This window comes from Nylanderia fulva, unplaced genomic scaffold (assembly GCF_048542155.1).
Source record: "Nylanderia fulva isolate GAGA-0341 unplaced genomic scaffold, ASM4854215v1 Scaffold3, whole genome shotgun sequence".
Taxonomy (NCBI): domain Eukaryota; kingdom Metazoa; phylum Arthropoda; class Insecta; order Hymenoptera; family Formicidae; genus Nylanderia; species Nylanderia fulva.
This window is the reverse complement of record NW_028190368.1, coordinates 2,157,995-2,179,891: the sequence shown is the minus strand read 5'-3', so window position 1 is coordinate 2,179,891 and position 21,897 is coordinate 2,157,995. Positions and strand designations below refer to the sequence as shown.

At 33.9% G+C, this 21,897-nt stretch overlaps 6 protein-coding genes across 10 annotated transcripts; 4 read left to right on the top strand and 2 right to left on the bottom strand.

Moving 5' to 3' along the window:
* Window positions 1–351: 351 nt before the first annotated feature.
* On the top strand, window positions 352–2,076 carry LOC114927933 (optic atrophy 3 protein homolog). The gene is made up of 3 exons (XM_029299007.2): window positions 352–795; window positions 916–1,114; window positions 1,190–2,076. Exons 2-3 carry the CDS (start codon window positions 973–975, stop codon window positions 1,696–1,698), a joined length of 651 nt encoding a protein of 216 aa, XP_029154840.1. The 5' UTR covers window positions 352–795; window positions 916–972; the 3' UTR covers window positions 1,699–2,076.
* Window positions 2,077–2,295: 219 nt separating this feature from the next.
* LOC114927913 (GPI ethanolamine phosphate transferase 1) lies at window positions 2,296–7,084 on the top strand. 4 transcript variants are annotated; one of them, XM_085484290.1, is made up of 8 exons: window positions 2,296–2,440; window positions 3,228–3,448; window positions 3,522–3,747; window positions 3,834–4,119; window positions 4,195–4,639; window positions 4,802–5,135; window positions 5,301–5,682; window positions 5,943–7,084. In XM_085484290.1, the coding sequence occupies exons 2-8, from the start codon at window positions 3,235–3,237 to the stop codon at window positions 6,372–6,374; spliced, it is 2,319 nt and encodes a 772-aa protein (XP_085340416.1). In that variant the 5' UTR covers window positions 2,296–2,440; window positions 3,228–3,234; the 3' UTR covers window positions 6,375–7,084. The 4 variants fall into 4 exon arrangements, with proteins under 4 accessions (XP_085340416.1, XP_085340415.1, XP_029154828.1 ...); XM_085484289.1 differs by lacking the exon at window positions 2,296–2,440 and adding an exon at window positions 2,549–2,611; XM_029298995.2 differs by lacking the exon at window positions 2,296–2,440 and adding an exon at window positions 2,560–2,967 and having other exon boundaries at window positions 3,522–3,773; window positions 3,914–4,119.
* On the bottom strand, window positions 5,943–9,934 carry Sf3b2 (splicing factor 3B subunit 2). Its single transcript, XM_085484291.1, has 3 exons — window positions 9,728–9,934; window positions 7,376–9,433; window positions 5,943–7,181 (listed from the first exon to the last, which is right to left on the bottom strand). The coding sequence occupies exons 2-3, from the start codon at window positions 9,422–9,424 to the stop codon at window positions 7,113–7,115; spliced, it is 2,118 nt and encodes a 705-aa protein (XP_085340417.1). The 5' UTR covers window positions 9,425–9,433; window positions 9,728–9,934; the 3' UTR covers window positions 5,943–7,112.
* Window positions 9,935–10,112: 178 nt separating this feature from the next.
* On the top strand, window positions 10,113–16,774 carry DPCoAC (dephosphocoenzyme A carrier). Of its 2 annotated transcripts, none has more exons than XM_029298964.2 (6): window positions 10,113–10,216; window positions 12,992–13,255; window positions 13,490–13,809; window positions 14,068–14,333; window positions 14,666–14,840; window positions 15,300–16,774. In XM_029298964.2, the coding sequence occupies exons 2-6, from the start codon at window positions 13,097–13,099 to the stop codon at window positions 15,433–15,435; spliced, it is 1,056 nt and encodes a 351-aa protein (XP_029154797.1). In that variant the 5' UTR covers window positions 10,113–10,216; window positions 12,992–13,096; the 3' UTR covers window positions 15,436–16,774. The 2 variants fall into 2 exon arrangements, with proteins under 2 accessions (XP_029154797.1, XP_029154806.1); XM_029298973.2 differs by having other exon boundaries at window positions 10,115–10,216; window positions 13,493–13,809.
* Bub3 (mitotic checkpoint protein Bub3) lies at window positions 16,256–19,586 on the bottom strand. The gene is made up of 5 exons (XM_029298944.2): window positions 19,402–19,586; window positions 18,802–18,997; window positions 18,657–18,726; window positions 18,195–18,505; window positions 16,256–18,072 (listed from the first exon to the last, which is right to left on the bottom strand). The coding sequence occupies exons 2-5, from the start codon at window positions 18,994–18,996 to the stop codon at window positions 17,668–17,670; spliced, it is 981 nt and encodes a 326-aa protein (XP_029154777.1). The 5' UTR covers window position 18,997; window positions 19,402–19,586; the 3' UTR covers window positions 16,256–17,667.
* Window positions 19,587–19,745: 159 nt separating this feature from the next.
* LOC114927880 (eukaryotic initiation factor 4A-III) lies at window positions 19,746–21,865 on the top strand. The gene is made up of 5 exons (XM_029298932.2): window positions 19,746–20,104; window positions 20,487–20,822; window positions 20,910–21,132; window positions 21,206–21,460; window positions 21,552–21,865. Exons 1-5 carry the CDS (start codon window positions 19,960–19,962, stop codon window positions 21,802–21,804), a joined length of 1,212 nt encoding a protein of 403 aa, XP_029154765.1. The 5' UTR covers window positions 19,746–19,959; the 3' UTR covers window positions 21,805–21,865.
* The last annotated feature ends 32 nt before the right edge of the window (window positions 21,866–21,897 follow it).

Below are 21,897 nucleotides of genomic sequence, written 5' to 3'. Positions count from 1 at the left end.
TACGATCGGCGCAGTGCGCAATCCGCAGGTCTGTTCCTTTTTTAGCTGTGCATCTGCGCTTATTGTTCCTGAAATAAATTATACCGGAGGAAAAATAAAAGAAAAAATGTTGAAAAATATCCTTGAAGCTAAAATGGCAAAATTTCCTCTCGAAATAATTAACTCATTACTGTTGTATATCCGTAGGTCTGTTCCTTTTTTAGCTGTGCATCTACATTTAGTGCTCCTGATGAAATAAATTTTATATCGAAGAAAAAATAAAAGAAAAAAATGTTGAAAAATATCCTTGAAGCTAAAATGGCAAAATTTCCTCTCGAAATAATTAACTCATTACTGTTGTATATCCGTAGGTCTGTTCCTTTTTTAGCTGTGCATCTACATTTAGTGCTCCTGATGAAATAAATTTTATATCGAAGGAAAAATAATAGAAAAACATTTGAAAAATATCCTTGAAGCTAAAATGGCAAAATATCCTCTCGAAATAATGAAATAATAAAATCTTACTCATTATTTGTTGTATAGTATCCGTAGGCCTGTTCCTTTTTTAGCTGTGCACTTTTTGCTAATCTAACCGAACCTAACCCGAAAGGTTGTCCATAGATCTCAGTCCACTGTACCTTTGTAAAAAGATTTATTATTGTTCGTGAAAACCTTTTTGTCTCTCAACGATGAGATTAGAACGTGGTTTATCCTTTAGCTAAGAATTATGCTGTGCACAGCTCAAAGAGAATCGTAATAAGAGAATCTCTGTCATGTGACATAACAATAATATTATATGCCGAAATAATTTCCCAGGTGAGGTAATGATTTCGCGATTACGAAATAACATTAAACTGAACTCGACGAAACGAATCTGATATTTGACACTTGAGATGCTCTCTATGATTTTTTTAATTAAGAAAAAATCGTTTTTAGAATATCGAGAAAGCAGATGAGAAGCTGCTACCGTTGCTGCTTCGTTAATCGGCAAAGATGCCGGTCGGCGTATTTCCGGCCCTTAAATTGGGCGTACTCTTTGTCAAACAAATCAGTAAACCTTTAGCCAAATTTCTCGTCAATCAAGCAAAGAGTCATCCGATTTTCAGGACTTACTTCATCATACCGCCTGCTCAATGTAAGTACTTCTCTATTTCAAAATTTATTTCTTTACAAAACATCCTTTATAAAATGTAATTGTCGATGTTTATAGTTTATCATTGGGCGGAGGTGAAAGCAAAGATGTATATCATGAATCTTGGTAAGCCCACAAAGGTGGCAAAGCTGAACGAGACTATGGCTATTGAATTGGGTGCTAGTTTGATGGGCGAGTTGATTATTTTTGGTGTAGCTGGTGGATGCGTGATCCTGGAGTACAATAGACAGGTCACGAAAGAAGCGAAGAAGGAAGAGGTCCGTCAAATGCAGATACAGAAGTTTACGGATGATATTCAGGCGTTGTACGATACTACGTTGCAGCAGGAAGCTCGTATCCATTATCTGCAAAATGCAATCCGTGACTTGGCCAAGCATACAAGGCACAAGTTACCCGAACCTGTATCCCCGCAGGAAATAAGCAACAGTTTGGAAGACAATACAAAAAAAAATTCTAATAAAAATAGTAAGAGTACAACTGAAGCGAGTACAGAAAGCGAAAACAGATCAATGATAGAGCGTGCTATAGTCTATTATAAAGAATTAAAACCGGATAAAATTAGTTAAATTATATATTTAACTACGTTTTATATATAAAGTACATCACACAGAGAGATAATTTGAAATATTACATGTACTAGACTGGTGCTAGTATTTAAAAGAAGATTCGACATTCATATTTAAAAATGTACATAATACTCTTCTTTTGGCTTATATACTTATTTTGTAATTTAATTTCAAAAAATTGCAGTTTAATTATACTAGTCCTATACAATAATTTTTAACTATATATATATATATATATATATATATATATAATGTAAAAATACTTATGTATATTTGCTTATCTATTCAAATACTTTTAAGAGAAATGTAGATAAATGTGTGATAATAAAATTTGCACAGAAAATTTATATTAAAATTTTCGTGTCAAAAGACGTAAAATTCTTAGAATCATTATTCTTGAAATAGATTCAACTTCTTACATAATTACATTTTCCTCATTCTATGTATATATAAGTATATATATATCTTTCAAGTGCTCATAATAGTTTTGGCAATTTATATTTTTTTCCAATCTGACTTGCCGACATCAGATAATGTGGAAAACGTATATAAATAAACAGATGTGAAGCAAATTCTCCCAATTCTGAACCAGTTGTGTCTCCGTAAACTGAAATTTTCCTCTCGTGTTGTTCTCCCATTATTTACAGTTGTCATGTGATTATGGTAACATGTAACCATATGCAAAATGCTAAATAATTTTTTCCGAGATAAAGTAATGCCAAAAAAAAGGAAAAAAGAAACAGTGAGTGAAAGATACAACTATGACAATGCAATTTTTCATTTGTACGCATTTTACTATATGCAGTAGGAATTGAAGAGGAATTTAGAATAGAGATCGTCATACACAACTTCTGTTCAAAATCTCGATATGTTTCTGCTAAATTAATATTGTGCCCAGATGTCCCGGGCTCAGGTGTGTGTATGGGATATCGTGTTATGTCAACCTGTGAATTTTAAGTTTCGAAAATTATTAAAAATGTTCGCAAAAAAGTTACACGATATCGAGTGCCAATCATATGATTCAATAGAATATAAAAAGCCATGGATCGATCCAATACCGGACAATAGTTATTTATTCGGTCTATGGGGATTTTATATGCACTTCGTTTTATTATGGAGTGTGCTTGATGTTAATTTTAATTCATTTATCATTAAAGAATTGCCGGTTATATCAGCACCGAGTGGTCCTCCGGCTAAAAGATTGTTGCTTTTTGTAGCAGATGGTCTGAGGTTTCAGACATTCATAGATAAGACACCACCTTTTCTCGGGTATTTTTCAAAACTTGTCATTCAAAAATTATAAAGCAGTTTTATTTTTGTTGTTTGGATTTTATTTAATTAATTAATTCTTACACTGAGTAAAAATTAATTTATCTTATTAAATACATCAATAATATTATTGATCACAATTTAATTTTATTTGGATATAAATTTATGTATTATTATAATTCTTAAAAATTTTAATATATTATAATTTATATTTTGTTACATTTTAATATTTGTACATTTTACTTTGATATATTTTGCAGGGATGTGATGAAAAATAAGGGCGTTTGGGGAATATCTCATACAAGAGTGCCCACAGAATCGAGACCAGGTCATGTTGCAATTACAGCAGGATTGTACGAAGATCCAAGTGCTATCTTTAAGGGCTGGCAGGAAAATCCAGTGGATTTTGATTCTGTTTTCAATCAAAGCTATGCTACTTGGGCTTGGGGCAGTCCAGATATAATTCCAATGTTCACAAAGGGTATTCTAAAAGGAAGATATAGCATTGTCAATCTTTTAATTCTTATGCTTATATTGAAATCTCGAAAACACAGGTAGCAAACAAAATGTTCATGGAAGTAGTTATCCCTCCACGTGGCAAGATTTTGACCCAAACTTGAATAATCAGACAATGCATTTGGACTCATGGGTATTTAATGCTTATTTGGAATGGTTGAACTCCTCGGTAGCTAAAACATTGAAAAATCAGGATAAAATTATCTTATTCCTTCATTTACTCGGATGCGACACACTAGGACATGCTAAAAAACCACATTCCAAGTATTCAAGATTTGTTGCAGATTGTTGTAATTTTTTTAAATATACAAAATGCAGATCTATTGATAAGAGAGAAATTTTGAATTTAGGGAATATATTGAAAACATGAACTATGTCGATATGAGAATTAAAGAGACTGTGAATATGACAGAGAACTTTTTTGGAAAAGGTACCACTGCTTATGTATTCACGGCAGATCATGGAATGACCGATTGGGGATCTCATGGAAGTGGTTTGCCATCCGAGACTGAGACACCGTTAGTTGTTTGGGGAGCAGGAATAAAATCGTCTTGCTTCCGTCAAGATATTGAGCAAGCGAGTATAGCTCCCCTGATAGCGTCTTTGATAGGAATTCCTATTCCTACAAATAACGAAGTAAGTGTTTACATTTTATATGTATATAGTATATCATTTAATATATAAAATATTCACACGAAATATTTTTCTTAGGGTGCACTACCGTGGCAATACTTTGACGCGAATTATCAGGAATATGTCGGACGTTTTTTACTCAGCAATGTGAAACAACTTGCACATCAAGTAACTGGAAATCGTGCTATATATGACGATACTAATATTGATTGGCGAGAAACGCAATTAAATAATAGAATTCGTAAAATCGAAGAACATATCAATAAAAGAAATATCACAGATGGAATTCGAGAGGCCGAAGAAGCAATTCACTTTGGCAAGGAAGCCTTGTTATATTTCAGGCGATTTTCGCGAATGCGCTTTTTAATAAGTCTATCGATAATGTGGCTTGGCTGGATAATTACGTTATTCTCGAAAATAACTGGAATGAAACGTAAGCGTCGAAACTTGCAAGTCTCTGTACTTATAACCGTGGGATTAGGAGGTCTGCTGATAATACTGTTAGTTAGACAGTTAGTTAATGGTAATTGCACACTAAAATGCATTAATTTAGTATACAAAAATTTATCTCTTTTTATTATGGAGTATTTTTTCCATTAAATTATAATTTTTTTACTTATAAAAATGGATTTTTAATTATGTGTTTTTATTAATTATAAATTTTATTAATCTACTTTGTGTACAGTATCTGATTATAGGAACTGGAGATTACCGTTCTTTACGTGCATCTCTATATTTTCTATATGGTTGGGCTTTACTAAAATAAGTACGTTGACGCCTGTGTTTATAAAAAGCAAGAAAAAACTATCTTTAGATATCGGAGGCACATTGTTGTTATTAGTAATACTATTTGTCGGACTGACATATAGATTTGCTCTCAGCATAGGAGTACTATCTATCATATTGATACGAATAGCAAAATCGAAAAATGTACCAGCACCCATGATTTGGACGTCAATAGCACTATGTGTCTTTCCTTTATTGCCGGTCGTGGAGCCATATCCACGCAACTATATTGTGTATGTTTATATTGAAAGCAATTACACATAATTAAAAATTATTTAAAGATATTTTAATAAAAAAATATTGAATAGAGCTAACAATTTTGTTCGTTTTTTTTCTTTTATTAGTAATATAAAATAAATTTTTTATTGACTTAAATTTTTTTTTTTTTTTTTTTTCAGGATAATTGGCATTTGTGTTGCAATGTCGATAGTGATTATTAATGAAACATCGCAAAGTCGGAAAATAATGGAAATTTTACGTTTAATTATTACGAGCCTGGTGTATACACAATTTCTCGATGGTCGATACTGGATATCGTGGACCATTCTACTGACTACACCATTATGCATTTGTTACTATCCAATGGAACCCAAGAGAAGAATGCTGGGTGTAATGCTTGGATTTTTCTGTCCTCTTACATTATTGTCCACATCATACGAGCCACTCTTCTTAATTATACTTACAATCAACTTACATTGTTGGTTGCAAACCACTTCAAAGAACTCAAGAAATATACAAAAGACACATATTACAAGGGACTTGATCAAGGCAGCATTTTTTGTATCCTTTAAAAAAAATTTTTTTTACTGTTACAAGAATTTCTATCACAAGATATTCGTTTATATTTCAAAGATTTTTAATTAATTAAAAATAAGAAAAATAGATTATTAAATTTATATATTGTGACTAAGTAATCTAATATTATTTAATCTTAAAAAAATTAAATTTATCTTCCATTTTTAATTTTGTAATATTTTTCTTCTGATTTATGTGAGAAACAATTATAATAATTTATGTATATCCTTAACATCTTACTACAGATGTTGTATATATTATTGAGTTTCTTTGGCACAGGAAATATGGCGAGCATTAGCTCGTTTGATCCATCTTGGACGCGTCACTTTGTAACAGTTTTCTCTCCGTTTCTAATGACATCTTTGATAATCTTCAAGCTTAGCATTCCTTTGATAATAGTCGGATGCGCAAGCTATTCACTAGAATCAGAAGAGGACAAAAAGACTATTTCTTCAACTGTTCTTTTCCTAGGCGATTGTTTATTGCTACCTTTAATGTACTGTGTCACGCCGTATGGCAGTTGGCTCGACATCGGTATTGCTATCAGTAAGTTCGTTATTGCTTTATTTCTTCCTTGTCTTTTTGTACTATTGCAACGTCTATCATATCCGCTTATGGAATTTGATTTAAAACAATTCCACATCAATTTATTATCTCAAAAGAGACACATTGTATAATATATATTTTATATATATATATAAATTTAATTTTAATTATAATATAATTATATTAATTATAATATTATTTATAATTATATATAAATTATAATTAATCTAATTAATTATGTATATATACTCGTATAATTAAATTATTATCCTGTTGCTGGACCAAAGTTTGAGTGGGTAGTTTTCATAATGCATTTGAAACATTCACTTGTTCATAGATTATTTTGAGAATATATTATAGATTGCAACAAAATTCAGTACAAGAAACTTCGAGGTATGACAGTGCATTACATTAATGAACTGTGTGAAATAATTATACATATTTACTGCCATATAGTGTCACTATACTGAAAAATGTGACATAATTAAAAACATAATTTAAAAAACTGAACAAATGTGTATTAAAGACTGCATTTTCGATATAGTACTTACGTAGTCGTTCCTATTTGTGTTACGTAAAAATAGAAAATTATATTTATTGAAAAATATTTAGCTCATAGTGTGTATTATCATAATCTATCACTATCGTCAATTTATATATCGTAAATGTACACGGCTGATCCATTTATTATCGATCAACCATATAACTTGTAAACATGAAATACAAAATTGGAATCACTATTGAATAATATTTTGCGATCTCGTCGAAGTGGTGCATTACAATAAGCCCAATCTTATGTATCTCAAATAATTTCATTCCTATATTATAATATGATACATAATCACGAGGAAAAATAATACAACAAAACCTTAAAATTTGAACTCTTTATATTTCTTAGATGTTTTTGTGTCCTGGATTTGCTGACGTTTACGTTTGCTCTGAAACACAAAAACAAAAATAATTAGTACAAAATTGACATACTAAAAGAATGTTATTAAAAGAACCAATTTATATAATTATATGCATGTAATATATTTATATGTGATATAAATGTAATCAATAAAATACATAGAATAAAAAGAGTGTTTAATGCTATTCCTCCTTATATTTATAACGCAATAAAAATAGATACCTTCTGCCGTTGTACGTGATCTTGCAGCATATCCGACAGATCTTCTCTCCTAAGGTGCGCCTGTCTGGATCTCATCGTCTCCTCGTACCTGGACGCCATCGCTTCAGAGTCGAGGTCCAACTCGCTGGGATCCAGGGTCAACTCCACCGCCCCGTCCTTTTCTGCACGAGCGTCGCTCGCGCTACCGCTGATTCCGCCACGACGTGCCGCGATGACAGACGGTGGTGCCTGGCCACCCGCTGCGCCAGTCATGTCGTAAACGTGCGTGCTACCCATCATACTGGCGCCCAGACCCTCCGTACGTCGTTCCTGCAGTACCGTGTACAGAGCGGGCGTATCCCCGCCTTCCATCTCGCTCTCGATCTTCTTCTTTCGCAGCTCGATGGTCTCCGGAGTCTCCAAACCAGCCGGAATCGACGTGATACCACTCGGCGTGATCAGACCTTCTGCACCAGGAGTGACCAATCCGCTAGTGTCATCGTCTCCGTCCTTTCCTTCGCCCTCGCCACCCTCGCCACCTTCTTCGGCGTCCTCATCCTCATCCTCGTCGCCAGACGACTCCGATTCCGGCTCGCCCCACATTCCCCGATCAATTTCCTCGTCCATCGCATCCGCGCCGGATGTGCGGGACACCCCGAACACATCTCCGTAGAGCGGTCTACCTGTTTCATCCACTGGTGGTTTTCCCCATCCGCCTGCATGATAACCGAAAGCGCAGCCCTCCGGAATGGGTGCGTTTAAACCGGGTATCTTGAGGTTCGGATAACTCGGCGGTGGCCCGTAACGTTGCATAGCTATGAGCCAGGGCGGAGGTACCTTCTGACAGTTCGGTCCGACCGGCATGCCCAGAGCTGTGCGCAGCTCGTCCGAGAGTTCTCCCGGTTTCTTTTCTTTCAATCGAGTCTCGAATTCCTTGCCCTCGTAATAGAGGTCCCCGTGGATCGTCATACGCGGTTTCGTTTGCCACTTGAAGAAGGCGTCGTGCAGCTTCTGATAGTCGATGTCGATCTTACCCAGCTTGGGCCTCGCTCGCTCCCGCATCTTCGCCTTCAGCGTACGCGTGTCGTCGCGTTCCTGCAGACTCGCTCTCATCTCCGTGATACCGGTACGCTTGATAAAGTCTGGCAGATCGAAGGGCGGCTTCTCTATACCCCGTTTGCCCTGGAGATACTTCCGCTTGAAGCACCAGTGTCTCGGTACCGGTACCGTGTTTCGATGCGCCTTCAATTGCACGAGCAGCTTAGGATCTCGCGCCGTAACGTCGTGCATCTCCACCACGTCCGGACGACCCACCAGCTGCTTCAGTTCCGCTACGCTCAGTCGTGTGAGTCTTTTTAGTTTTCGCTTAGACAGTCGTGGAGCCCCGTTTTCGCCGGTGCCCTGCTGCTGCTGCTGCTGATTCGCATCGTCGTCGAAATCGTCCAACAGCGGCACTTTACTCGGCACCCCGGTGCCGGCGGTCTGTATATTCGTCACCGGGGGATACTGCCCGATGGGTTCACCCTTGTCAGCCGCGTCATTCGGACTCGGTTCCGGCTCCACCAGTTTGAACGCTTCGAAGACCCTAGCAAATTGACGATACATCGGTTCTAAATCATTTATGCTCGGTATTTCCTGTATATACTCTATTTCCGGCAAATCATCTTTACTCTTAGCATTGTCCTCTACACTGTCCTTCCTCTGTTCGCCATCCCTCTTCTCACCGTTGTGTCTCTTCCTCTTTGACTTTTTCTTCTTCTTGGTTTTACTTGATTTAGAATCCATTTTTTCTGATTTTTGTTGTTCCAGCTCCGTTATGACGTCTTCCATCTGAGAAGCATCTTCGCCATCGTCCTTTGGTGATTTACTTACAGAAATAACATCGTCAGGATCACCGCCTATTTCTTTAGCTCTCTCTGTCTTAAATGCAAGGGCTTGCTCCAGAGCAGCTGGAAGCTTAACAGAACCACCATCCCCTTCTCCAATCCCATTGTCAACATTCTGATTTTGTAACTCTGACGGAGGAGTCACTTTCAAACTCAAGAGACTGGGAAGAGCTTTGGCATCCATACTGAATGACTGCAATAAAGACATGTAGGATATAATAATTTATAATTTGACAGATGTCTTTTTTATCTAAACACTTCACTTATAAGCTTTCTTATTAGTGACACAAATTCACATAAGTCGACAAGTAGCATTCTGTCTTTTTTCAACATTCAGGAATAATAAAAGATAGAATAATACTTCTGTCGACTTGTATCACTAATGTAGGAAAGTACCCTTATATAATTATTAAATCATAAGCAAATAAGTTTTAGTATAAAATTAATGTGCAGGTTAAATGAAATAAATTACATTCGAATTTAATACCTTTTCAGGCAGCAATTGCTTCCATAAAGTTACACATGTGCATTCACGTATGCAGTTTTCAATTTGTTTATTTTTCTATAAACATTAAGATCTTAATTTCATCCCTTATTCCCCGGCAATTGATTCCCACCGTTTTGGCGTAAAAAGACACGACGCATCAAAGAGTACACCGACTCCAAAATTGGCAAGTTTTCACCTATGAAAATAAGGTACATGAGAAGGGAAAATAATAGGTTAGGCCCGATCTATCGTGATTGGCTATCGAGCTAAAAATTCTAGTGGAAAATTTCTAGGGCTTCTCGCGGCCAATCGACGCACTTGTAAAAGTCATTGTCAGATGGCGCCGCGCATGCGCGGCAGCCCGATACGCAAATGGAAGTTTCGGGACTCGAGTTCGAGTGTCCGCAGTTTGCAGACTGTCGCGGACGTGATCGGGCGTGCGAGGCGATCTTTGAGGCAACGTTATTGTTCAAGATTACAAACAACGAGGTTGGTTCCGCTAATTACTGTGTAATTCTCGGTTATATAAATCGTATAAATTGACGGGAAAAAGAAAACGCGCAAATGTACGATCTTTCTCTTCCTCCCCGTTTTGCCGAGTTTTGATGATTTATCGCGAGCCCCGACAAAAGCTCCGAAAGCTCTAATGGAAGAAACACGAGAGGTATTTTCCGTATTTTCTGTCCGCGCAGATGATCGATCTCGTGACGTGTCGACGTGTCGCAAACGAATATACGATGATACACAGTATTTCAATTGCGTAAAGTGCGCATCTCCGCTTTACACTCGTCGCACTTTGCTTGATGACACTTCCTGTCATCCTTCCAACTCGTGAACAATAAAAAGCCGTAATAACACAAATCAAAAGACAAAATTGATATCAACATCTGACAATGAGCTAAGAATAGATTAATTCTTAAAATACTCCTTTTGTATCGATATCTTAACAACAGTTCTCATACAAACGACATAAAAGTCCAAAGGACATCTAGAAATGGAAAATGTCCCTCAGGCACTTTATTTATAATGTCATTCGATCACTCGTCTTCTTTAATTGGTAATCAATTTCTCATTTAAATCGATATAAATTATTTATTTATTTTTTTTAGAAATTCATAGATTAAGAGGAGAATTTTAATGAGTTTTCGTATATAAGGACGGCGCGATTGACCTTCATAACTCTTTCGAAGTTATTTTTAGCATTTCGGTTGGTCCATTAATTGTTTTAACGCGAAATATAGAGTACTCGATCTCAAGCACGATATTACATAAAGTCATCAACAATTATTAAGTCGCACATGAAATAAAGGAAGTACTAAAGTGATATATAAAATAATAAAATTAATTAACATATTTACGTCACCGATCAAATGTAAACACTTCGATTTGCGTCGTTCATTAACATATAGAAATATTCAAAGTCGAACGTGGAAAATAAATCGTTGTAGGCAATACGAATTGATGATCTATCATCTGGTGTATGACAGCGTTGCACGTGATGACCTCGCACGCATTTACGTATCGTATTAACTTGTTTTCACGTTCTAGAAAATGCATATTATATACTTATCTCTCGGCATTGTGCACATTTTCTCGCATCATTCACAGATTCTGATATGGGTCGATAATGTTACATAAGATCGACGATCGTTTTTGCGGCGTCATGTTTGATAATATAATATAAAATATATATTTGCAAAGCAGAAATGATATATGTATATTGAAGTTACTCCGAAAATTAAACCCATGCCAATTTTCATACACGTGTAAGATATATTTAGATTTAGAATCGACTTTTTTTTGGATTGCAAGTGAGTCGAATGCTTATCAGAAATTTCTAAAAATACCCCAATGAGTCGATCCACTTACGAAATTTATTCAAATTACGTCCAGCAGTTATATATAGAGTTCTATTTTTTTAACTTTATTATAAAAAAATTATACATATATATTGCACTTTTATTGCAAGTTTATTGTCACTATTAAATAATAGCATTTTACATAGATATTATTTTTTAAATAATTTATATTCTGTTAAATATAATATTTTTTTATCGAAAAATAAGATATATATACTATTATGATGAGATAATCTGCTAATTAAAGTGCGACATATTTCTTTTCGGAAATTAATACATATAATAGTCTTGATACGTGATGTTTGACACAAACGGAATGTCCTTTCTATCGTATTTATATATCTTCAATACGTGACAATTATCATATCACACATATGATAAGGATGGATGCGTGAAAGCAATTGAAGAAGTTAAAAAACGAAAAAAACTTGACAAAAATAAGAAAAAATTATTGCAATTTATATTAATGTTTATTTTCAAAAAAATGTACGAACACAATATTAAATTTAAAAATATAAAAAATATTAAATATTAAATTTCTCAGCTATTATTTCAAATTTGACATATTTTTCTAAAAAAATTAAATTTTTTTCGTATTTCTTTATTATATTTCTTATCTCTTTCATCTAATAGAAAAATCAAAAATAATCTTCAATTACTACGATTGATTTTAAATTGATAACATAGGGAAAAACAATCGCTCTTAATTATCTCTAATCATTACTTTAAACTTAGCAGTCAACATAATAAAAGATCTTAAAATTAGACGAGATTCTTTATTATTTCGAAGATAATTTATGTAGAAGTATATCTGTATATCTGTATAGTGTGAATTTATTGTAATTGGCATTTATGTTATCATTATACTTTACACATTTTCGCATTTGTAGACAATTATAATATGTACTTTGAACTCATTCCTTCAGCTTATTGGTCAGCATTATCCATCTAGTATCAGTAAATGATAATATTAAATAGTGGCTATTTGTTTCTTATTTGAACTTATCTTATGTTTATCTTCATCTATTTAGCTTACTTAGTCATTCTGTTTTTATGAAAATTCTGTTATCAAACGCTATACACTTCATATTTTATACAATAATAAGTTATTGTATGTACTATTACAGATACCACGATGATAGATGATGTACATATACGTATAACATAAACTTACAAAGCTTACAAATAAAAATTATCAGTTTTGGAGTGACGTTTGTTGATAAGAATCGTTAAAAAAAGTTGAAATATTTAATCTCATTTATTTCTATTTCTGAGGCTATTAATTCTAATTTGTAGAGAATATTAATTGAACATAAAAATTCCAGAATTAGAAAATCTAAGAAAATGTTTCATTATCTTTTCTATTTTTAAGAATTCATAAAACGTGTGCGATGTGTCTTTGCAGTACTTATTTTGTCCTGGTCCGACGCGTGCGTCAGCGATACGAAGTGCGAGACGTCGATCTACATGAGAGGCCATCGGTAACGGAGCAGCAAAGTGAGCGCCAGAGATGAGCGGGCATGCGACCCGTCCTGGCGATCCTGGTGGTCAAGCCGTTCTCGAACGTTGTATTCAGGTGGCCGTGTCGCCGATCGCTGGAAAACACGTCACCTCGACATCGCCTAGCACATCGGTATCACCAATGGAGAAGCAAGATGCTGATGTCACTGTAAGAAAAAACTCATTGAACGTGCTGTGTTTAAAGGAAAATTTCAAATTATTTACACACGCGCTGAAACAATATCTCGCATAATTGTAATCATTATATTTCATACATTTATATTACATTTATATTTTATATTCAATATTGTATATTAAATATTATATTTTATATTATATATTTATATTATATTTAATATAATCTTTGCGTATTGACGTGAATAATTTTATGTTACGGGACAAGCAGGTAAAATGCACCGGGAAGGAGATTTCGAATACTCAAAGAGTCTGGACGAGTTTGGTATCTGGCGCGGTAGCGGGTGCTTTTGCAAAGACCACGATAGCGCCGTTGGATCGTACGAAGATAAATTTTCAAATCTCGAAGCAGCCCTACTCTGCCAGAGCGGCGATAGAGTTCCTGAGCAAAGCTCTACGTACCGAGGGTCTCCTCAGCTTATGGCGCGGAAATAGCGCTACCATGATTAGGATCGTGCCATATTCTGCGGTGCAGTTTACGGCACACGAACAGTATAAGAGAATCCTGAGGGTGAACGGCGCGGAGAGGTATCACGTGAAAATTCTTTATAAAGATAAATATATGTAGAATGTTTTAGAAAGGATGATCAACATTCTAGGACATGATTGTACACATTGTTTTATTTTTATAACAATTCAGAATAGGACACATGTTTATATCAACTTTTTCGCTTAAAATAATGTGTACAATCATGTCCTAAAATGCTGACTATTCCTCCTGAAACACCCTATATATTCATCGAACAAACTACAGACACATAAATCTCTATGATGTATCGTTTACAGGGAAAAGCCATGGGCAAGTTTTCTAGCTGGAGCTCTCGCGGGTGTCACTTCGCAGACTATGACTTATCCGTTGGACCTGATGCGGGCGAGAATGGCGGTGACTCTGAAGGCGGAGTATAGGACTCTACGGCAGGCGTTCTGGCGAATCTACAAAGAGGAGGGAATCCTCGCATATTATCGTGGTTTCACCGCTACGCTCCTCGGCGCTATCCCGTATGCTGGGTGCAGCTTCTTCACGTACGACATGCTGAGGAATTTACTGACTGGTGAGTTGATTCGTTTGCACAGATAAATTCTCTTGATGCCCGCTGGCGGTGGCGGTGCTTGTACTCATCACATTGAACACGTAAGACACAAGCAACACACGCATAAACAAACATGCGAAAAAGAGAAAAGAGTCGTGGGTTATACGAATGAGAGTGGCTGTTGTATATGATCGTAAAGCAGGGTACCGATGGGGCACGTCGGGGGCACCCTGTTTCCCCTGATATTGGGACGGTACTTACTTTAATAGCGACGCGAGACAAGCCCGACCGGCGGCGTAAATACGAAGTGCTGCGTGCTTCATGTTCGATGATGGCTACGTGTCGATGAACAGTGTACACGGTGACTATTCCGGGATTCTCGACTTCGCTCATTTGCGGCGGCATCGCTGGAATGGTCGGTCAGACAAGCAGCTACCCACTGGACATTGTGCGGCGGAGAATGCAGACATCGGCGATCAAGGGCCAGCATTATCATACCATTACGTCCACTATCGTGAAAATTTACACGTAAGTATAACATCACTCAGAGATACTATAATAATGGAAAATATATATGTATTAACTATATCTTGTTATATCAAATAGTTGAATGATCAGTAGAAACTACATATATAAAATAGAAAACTATTATAAATAAAATATAAAATATAAATAGAAGATATAATAAAAATAATAGAAATGTATAGTGTGGCTGAACCACACATACATATATGCATCTAGAACACAACATGTAAATATCTCTTTTAAAATTAAAATTCTCCTTTAAAATTTCCTAAAAACTTGAAAAAATGGAAAAATATAGAGATATAGAAATTTTCTTTTCCTAATATAATACACATTTATGTATCAATATATGAGATACCATACATTCTACTATCTCTTATAACAAATATGGTCATATACAAATTTATATTATTAAGTTATGCATTTGTGTATGTGCCTGGAAAAAAAATTTGCATTTTATAGGGAAGAAGGAATAATGGCTTTTTACAAAGGCTTGAGCATGAATTGGGTTAAGGGTCCCATAGCGGTTGGAATCAGCTTCGCTACGCATGATACAATACGGGACACATTGAGAAAAGTCATTTGTGAGGATGCATAAAGATAATAGAATATTAGAAATCTGCCATTCTAATATTATGGAATAATAATTATTAATTATAAATTTTTTAATAATTATATATAAAGTGTAAATATTATAATTATTAATTGCGCATAATTAGCACTTAATAATTATAATTATTAATAATTGTATAATTTTATCATTTAACATAGATTATTTTAATGAAAAATAAATCTCCTCAAATTAATTTGATAAAAAGAAAAAGAAAATTCGTGCACAAAAACGTCGTTGAAGTAAAATAAAGTAATATTGCAATAGATGCGTTATAATGATAAGACAGAAGATTAATTATTTAATTACTTATTTTGTGACGGCGTTTTACCGAAAACAGCAGGGGAACGATTATTAGTACAAATTGTTAAATATTATGTACATACATATATTGTTATTCCGAATGTTATATAGAAGTCGTTGAAGAGATATGAAAAATGTATGCATCATGTGCATATAGTACACAAAAATCATAATGTATGTGCATTGTATGTTGATTTGGTTATTATATGAAAATGATTTCTGATTTGCCTTAAATCGTCTTACGAGATTTGAGAAAAATGAATACAAGTTGATATATTTTGCATTCTAAATTATCATGTAATTGAATATAGCACTCTTTTTACTTTGGACATCAAAATACTCAGTTTCCAAGAAACTTCAATATGATAATTCTTAAGATCATGTAAAATATCGAGATATATTGTGTGTGTATATATATATATATAGTTTTTATAAAAAAAAATATGTTTAAAATTGAAACATTGAAATTATAATTATTACTTGCAGTATAATTGCTTTTGGCTCATTTTAACATAGTAATGAATAATCAATGTTTCTTTAATTAACGACTGCAATTGCTATAGTGACAATAAAACTGAGAACTTATAAAAAAGTTTAACGTAACGCTTTTCATTGTTATATTATAAATAATTGTTGAACAACAATAATTTATTACAATTCAACATTAATGAACTGGATTGAATATACTTGTTTTATTTGCATCTTATACAATTGAGTACTTTTAAATGACTTGTACATATTTCTAAGAGAAGAGAGTGCTACAATTTTATGTTAAAAGTTAAATAATGAAATCGATGTAATAAAAAAGATAGGAAGAAAATAACTGCATTTTTTGTGGGTCGAAAAAAAACTTTTACGACCGATGTGGCAAGTTGTTATTTTCTCTATCTTTTTATGCTGAAACAGATTTATTAATAAATTGCTATCTCTTTAATAAAATGTATATTTTGTTCTCTAGGAATCGATTTGTGAATGAAAGTTTTTGGAAATATGTCAATTATATTACATATATTGTAAAGAAAAATCAGTTATTAATTCCTTAAAATGTTGTAGTTTATTTGCAATTATTGTATTCGATTAATGAAAGCCATTTAGTAAATATATAAATTTTATACAATATACACACATATAATTATTCTTTTCAATCTGTTTGCATTTATAATTTTATCTTTATAATCTTATTAAACGTACAAAAGTTTTTATTCCTTATCATGTAGAGAGTATAATTTAAATTGTATCAAATACTTAATATATCTATAAACGTATGTGTATATTATTTATTAGTCAGTTACATGTTGAGTCTATTTAGTAATGGTCTTTTTAAAATCGTGTTTTTTTGCACAATATCTGTCCTCCATTTTAGTTTAGTTTCCTGATCATTAACATATTTTAAATAATTTTTTCGTTCGTCATATGTATGGTGTGTGTATATATATTTTTTTTTGTGTATGTGCAATTCTATATCTATACATATATAAAGAGGTAATTACTTTTCAACAGAAAAAAAATATATATATATATTTCAGTTGAAAAATAATTATTTCTTTAATTTATATGTATGGCTATACATATGTATCTACTATGTATACATACACACACATGCATATATATACATACACACATAAACACACTATCAATCTATCATAAAAATTTATAAAGACAAATCTAATTTTGTTACTGTAAATAAAAATATTTTTATAAAATTTTTTTTCATTAAACCTATGATTTTAGTCTTAATGTGTCATATTAATGTTGCATGTGAAATGCGTATAAATAGTGAAATATTTATTTACAATTTGTTACATAATGCTTCATTTTCTCCATTTTCATCTCTTTTTGCTTTAAATAAACATGGAGATTTGAACTTGTCCAGTAATAGTCTTTCTATAATTATACTCTTTTACACACACTTGTTTTTTATTTTGGTTTAGTTTCCTGATCATTGACATATCTTATATAAATTTCTCGTTCGTCACTGCCGCCTGGAGGAATTTCAGCTTCGTTTAAATACGAAACTCCTATCGCAAGCACAGAACCGTCGTGACTGAAACTAAGCGCGGCTACGCCAGCATTATAACGATGGAATTGACACAGGCGTTTCTTGTTAAAACCGTCCCAGATATTCACATAACCATCCGAACCACCAGTGGCAAATGTATTATATGCAGAGTGAAAGCTAATGGCATTCACAGGATAAATGTGCTCGACGTTATTTTCTTTTATTCTATGGCACTTGAACGCATATTTCTTCTTCTGAGCTTCTGGCATTGTATCAAGATACTCCACGGCAACACGACCTTCTATGCTACTTAATACATATCCCTAAAAGAATATTGAATATGAAAAAATACGAAGGTAAGCCCAATATAAGCAGTTTTGTGTAAAAATTAAATAAAATATATTGCATGTGTGTGTGTGTGTGTGTGTATAAAAGAGAAACACACCTGTTCGTTAGGAAAACCTTTGATGCAGCGTGTTTGATACTTTAGACTACTTTCTCGTCTCTGAAACATGCCCGCCATATTTCTCAAATCCCAAATACAAACTTTCCGTTTTGCTGTTCCCACGACAAATTTGTCACCGCATACAGATAAAGCGAGAACTACTTCCGGTTGCAAATAACTACCGACGCAAGTGGGTGTGCGTGGATCCCACAATTTCACCGCAGCATCCCAACCGCCAGTTAATATCGCGTTTACGGTCGCGCAATATTCTATTTTTCTGATTGGCTTCTCATGTGTACCCATTATTTGTTCTAGAAATAAATTATTTTTACTGTAATTTTAAAAAATGATAAAACTTAATACTAAAATTAATATTAAATACTAAAACTGTTGCCTAATCAGTTTTATATAAAATTATCACTGTGAGATTCTAACATATATGTGTCATAAAAAGTATAATACCTGTATTACTATTTATGTCGTACATCTTTAAAGTATTTCCTAATCCACCGCTATATGCATGGACGGCATCCTGCAAACAATTTTGTGATAAAAGAAATTTGATAAACAGATAAAGGAACTTTGTAGAGAAATAATTTTCATTTACCTGAAATGCAACATCCAACACTGGTAAATCATGACTATACTTCAATCTCAATGCATTTGTATGGATATCGTACAATCGTACTGTACTGTCCCATGATGATACTAATAGGAACTGTGTAGAATTTGGTCCAAATTCCACCGCGGAAATCGCATCGGTCGGTGGTAATTTTATTTTAAACTCAGTCCTGGATTCCATTCTATTAAAAGCATTTGAATCTAATAAGTATTTACAGTTAAATACTGAATTCTCTTTGCAATATTTTTTCTTAAATTATGGTTTAACTATAACGAATAAAAATAAAAAATCTTGTTACATAAAAAGTCAATATTATAAATACTTTCAAGAATTTCTATTTATTTAGGCCATTTTTTTATCAGACTTAATCACGCTTTACAAAAAAATTCTTTGAACATCGGGACTATATTTTACATAATTTTGAGATTACATTTAATAGAAATAAATAATAGACCATCGTGTGTAATGTTTAACAAATTCAGTAAAAGAACACATTGTCTTTTACTCAAGATAAAATATGATGCTTGGTAAATATAACCAACAATCTCAACAAAGTGTAATCAATTGAAGGTTTTGTACACTTACTTGGTATAAAATCGACGAGGAAGATGGACAGAAAAGGGAAATTTTCAGTTCGCACGTAATATCGACTACTTAAATATATGCTATTTAATATATTTCCAAAAAAATGAAAAAGTTTACACAACAATAAAATCACGGTAGAAACTCCTACCGCGCTCTTGCCCCTTCTTCATGGTTCAAACACACCACATTTCTCTTTCGTCGTCAGAGTCACGTGACCAACTCGGGCGAGTTTCCATTTGTCCGATGACGTTCTCTCGGACGTTTTCGATTGGCTGTCCGCTAGGGAATTCTTACTTCTTCCAAAAAGTTCCTAGGGACATGATTGAACAGCTGTTCGTGATTGGCGTGTAAAATACACGCGAACGACGTCGAATAGACACATGGAAATTCCGTGATTTCGACGCTTACGACTTGTTGTCACTTTTCGCAAAGCACTCGAAAGTTGTTTCAAAGCTCAGGAGATTCGTTGAAAGGAAACGAAAGACAGAACTTTGGACGAACCTTTTGTGGAACTGCACTCCATCGTCGAACGGAGACGTAAAATACGCTTCGAGAAAAATGGCGGAGAAATCGTCACGTCGTGTGGCCCAAACGGAGGATTTATCGAACGTCGAGTTTGAAACCAGCGAAGATGTCGAGGTTATTCCTACGTTCGATAACATGGGTCTTCGCGACGAATTATTACGCGGCATCTACGCATACGGTATGCACTGTTTACTTTGTACCGGTTTCTAACCTCAAACTTCTTGCATCTTATTTTTTAACTCCAGTTTTAATAAGATTGCAAAAATTAAGTATATATCGCTTTTATATATGCACGATTAACGTATTCCACATTTTACGTTAACTTTGACTATTTTCTATATAATTAATTAATAATTCTAATGTATATAGAAATAACAGATTTTCCTCATTACATGATTGTCTCTTATTCTAATTTTATAATATTAATATATCTATAATGATGAATACTGATAAATATTTATAATTATAAATTGATAAATTTATGATGATTACACAGAAAAGTATAGTTTGACAAAGTTTCATATACATGAGAAGTAACAGCGTTTCTATTTTTTATATAGGGTTTGAGAAGCCATCTGCTATTCAACAACGATCCATTAAACCTATTATGAAGGGCAGAGATGTGATAGCGCAAGCACAATCTGGTACAGGAAAAACCGCTACTTTCTCGGTTGCAATATTGCAATCATTGGACACACAAGTACGAGAAACTCAAGTTCTGGTCTTGTCTCCTACTCGAGAACTTGCGACTCAAATTCAAAAAGTCATCCTTGCGTTAGGAGACTTTATGAATGTGCAATGTCACGCTTGTATCGGTGGTACAAATCTTGGAGAAGATATCAGAAAACTGGATTATGGTCAACATGTTGTATCTGGCACACCTGGTAGAGTATTTGGTAAGTATTATGTTTTATTTTTATCAAATACATACGATATGCTTTGGCAGATTTATAATAATATAAAAATTTGTAAATTTGTAACAGATATGATCAAAAGGCGGGTATTGAGAACTAGAGCTATCAAAATGTTAGTGCTGGATGAATCCGACGAGATGTTGAACAAAGGTTTCAAAGAACAAATTTATGACGTATATCGATATCTACCACCGGCGACACAAGTGGTTTTAGTTTCAGCCACTTTGCCACACGAAATTCTTGAAATGACCAGTAAATTTATGACTGATCCTATTCGTATTCTTGTCAAACGGTAAATACTTTTTTATCTTTATTTGGCTTTGCTAGATATAAATATACTTTATTTTAATTATTTGCATTTCTAGTGATGAATTGACATTGGAAGGAATTAAACAATTCTTTGTCGCTGTAGAACGCGAAGAGTGGAAATTTGACACACTTTGTGACTTGTATGACACATTAACGATAACACAAGCAGTTATCTTTTGTAACACTAAGCGTAAAGTAGATTGGTTGACGGAAAAGATGCGAGAAGCTAACTTTACAGTGTGTTCTATGCACGGAGATATGCCCCAAAAGGAACGAGATAACATAATGAAAGAATTTCGATCTGGTCAGAGGTAAGATTGTAATCTTTAAAAGTATACTATTTTAAAATAATATTTATAAAAGGGAATTATATATATTATACTAATATTTGTGTTTTTATAGTCGCGTGTTAATTACGACGGATGTCTGGGCGAGAGGTATCGACGTTCAGCAAGTGTCACTCGTAATTAATTACGATTTACCTAACAATCGTGAATTATACATTCATAGAATAGGACGATCAGGACGTTTCGGTCGTAAGGGTGTTTCGATAAACTTTGTAAAAACTGACGATATCAGGATTCTTCGAGATATCGAGCAGTATTACTCTACACAAATAGACGAAATGCCGATGAACGTTGCCGACCTGATATAAAAGAGCTAAGCTTATATAATATGTTTAACTTCTTCACACAATAAAACAACAATTTCTTTAACTTTATGAATATCATTTAGCTATACACTTTTC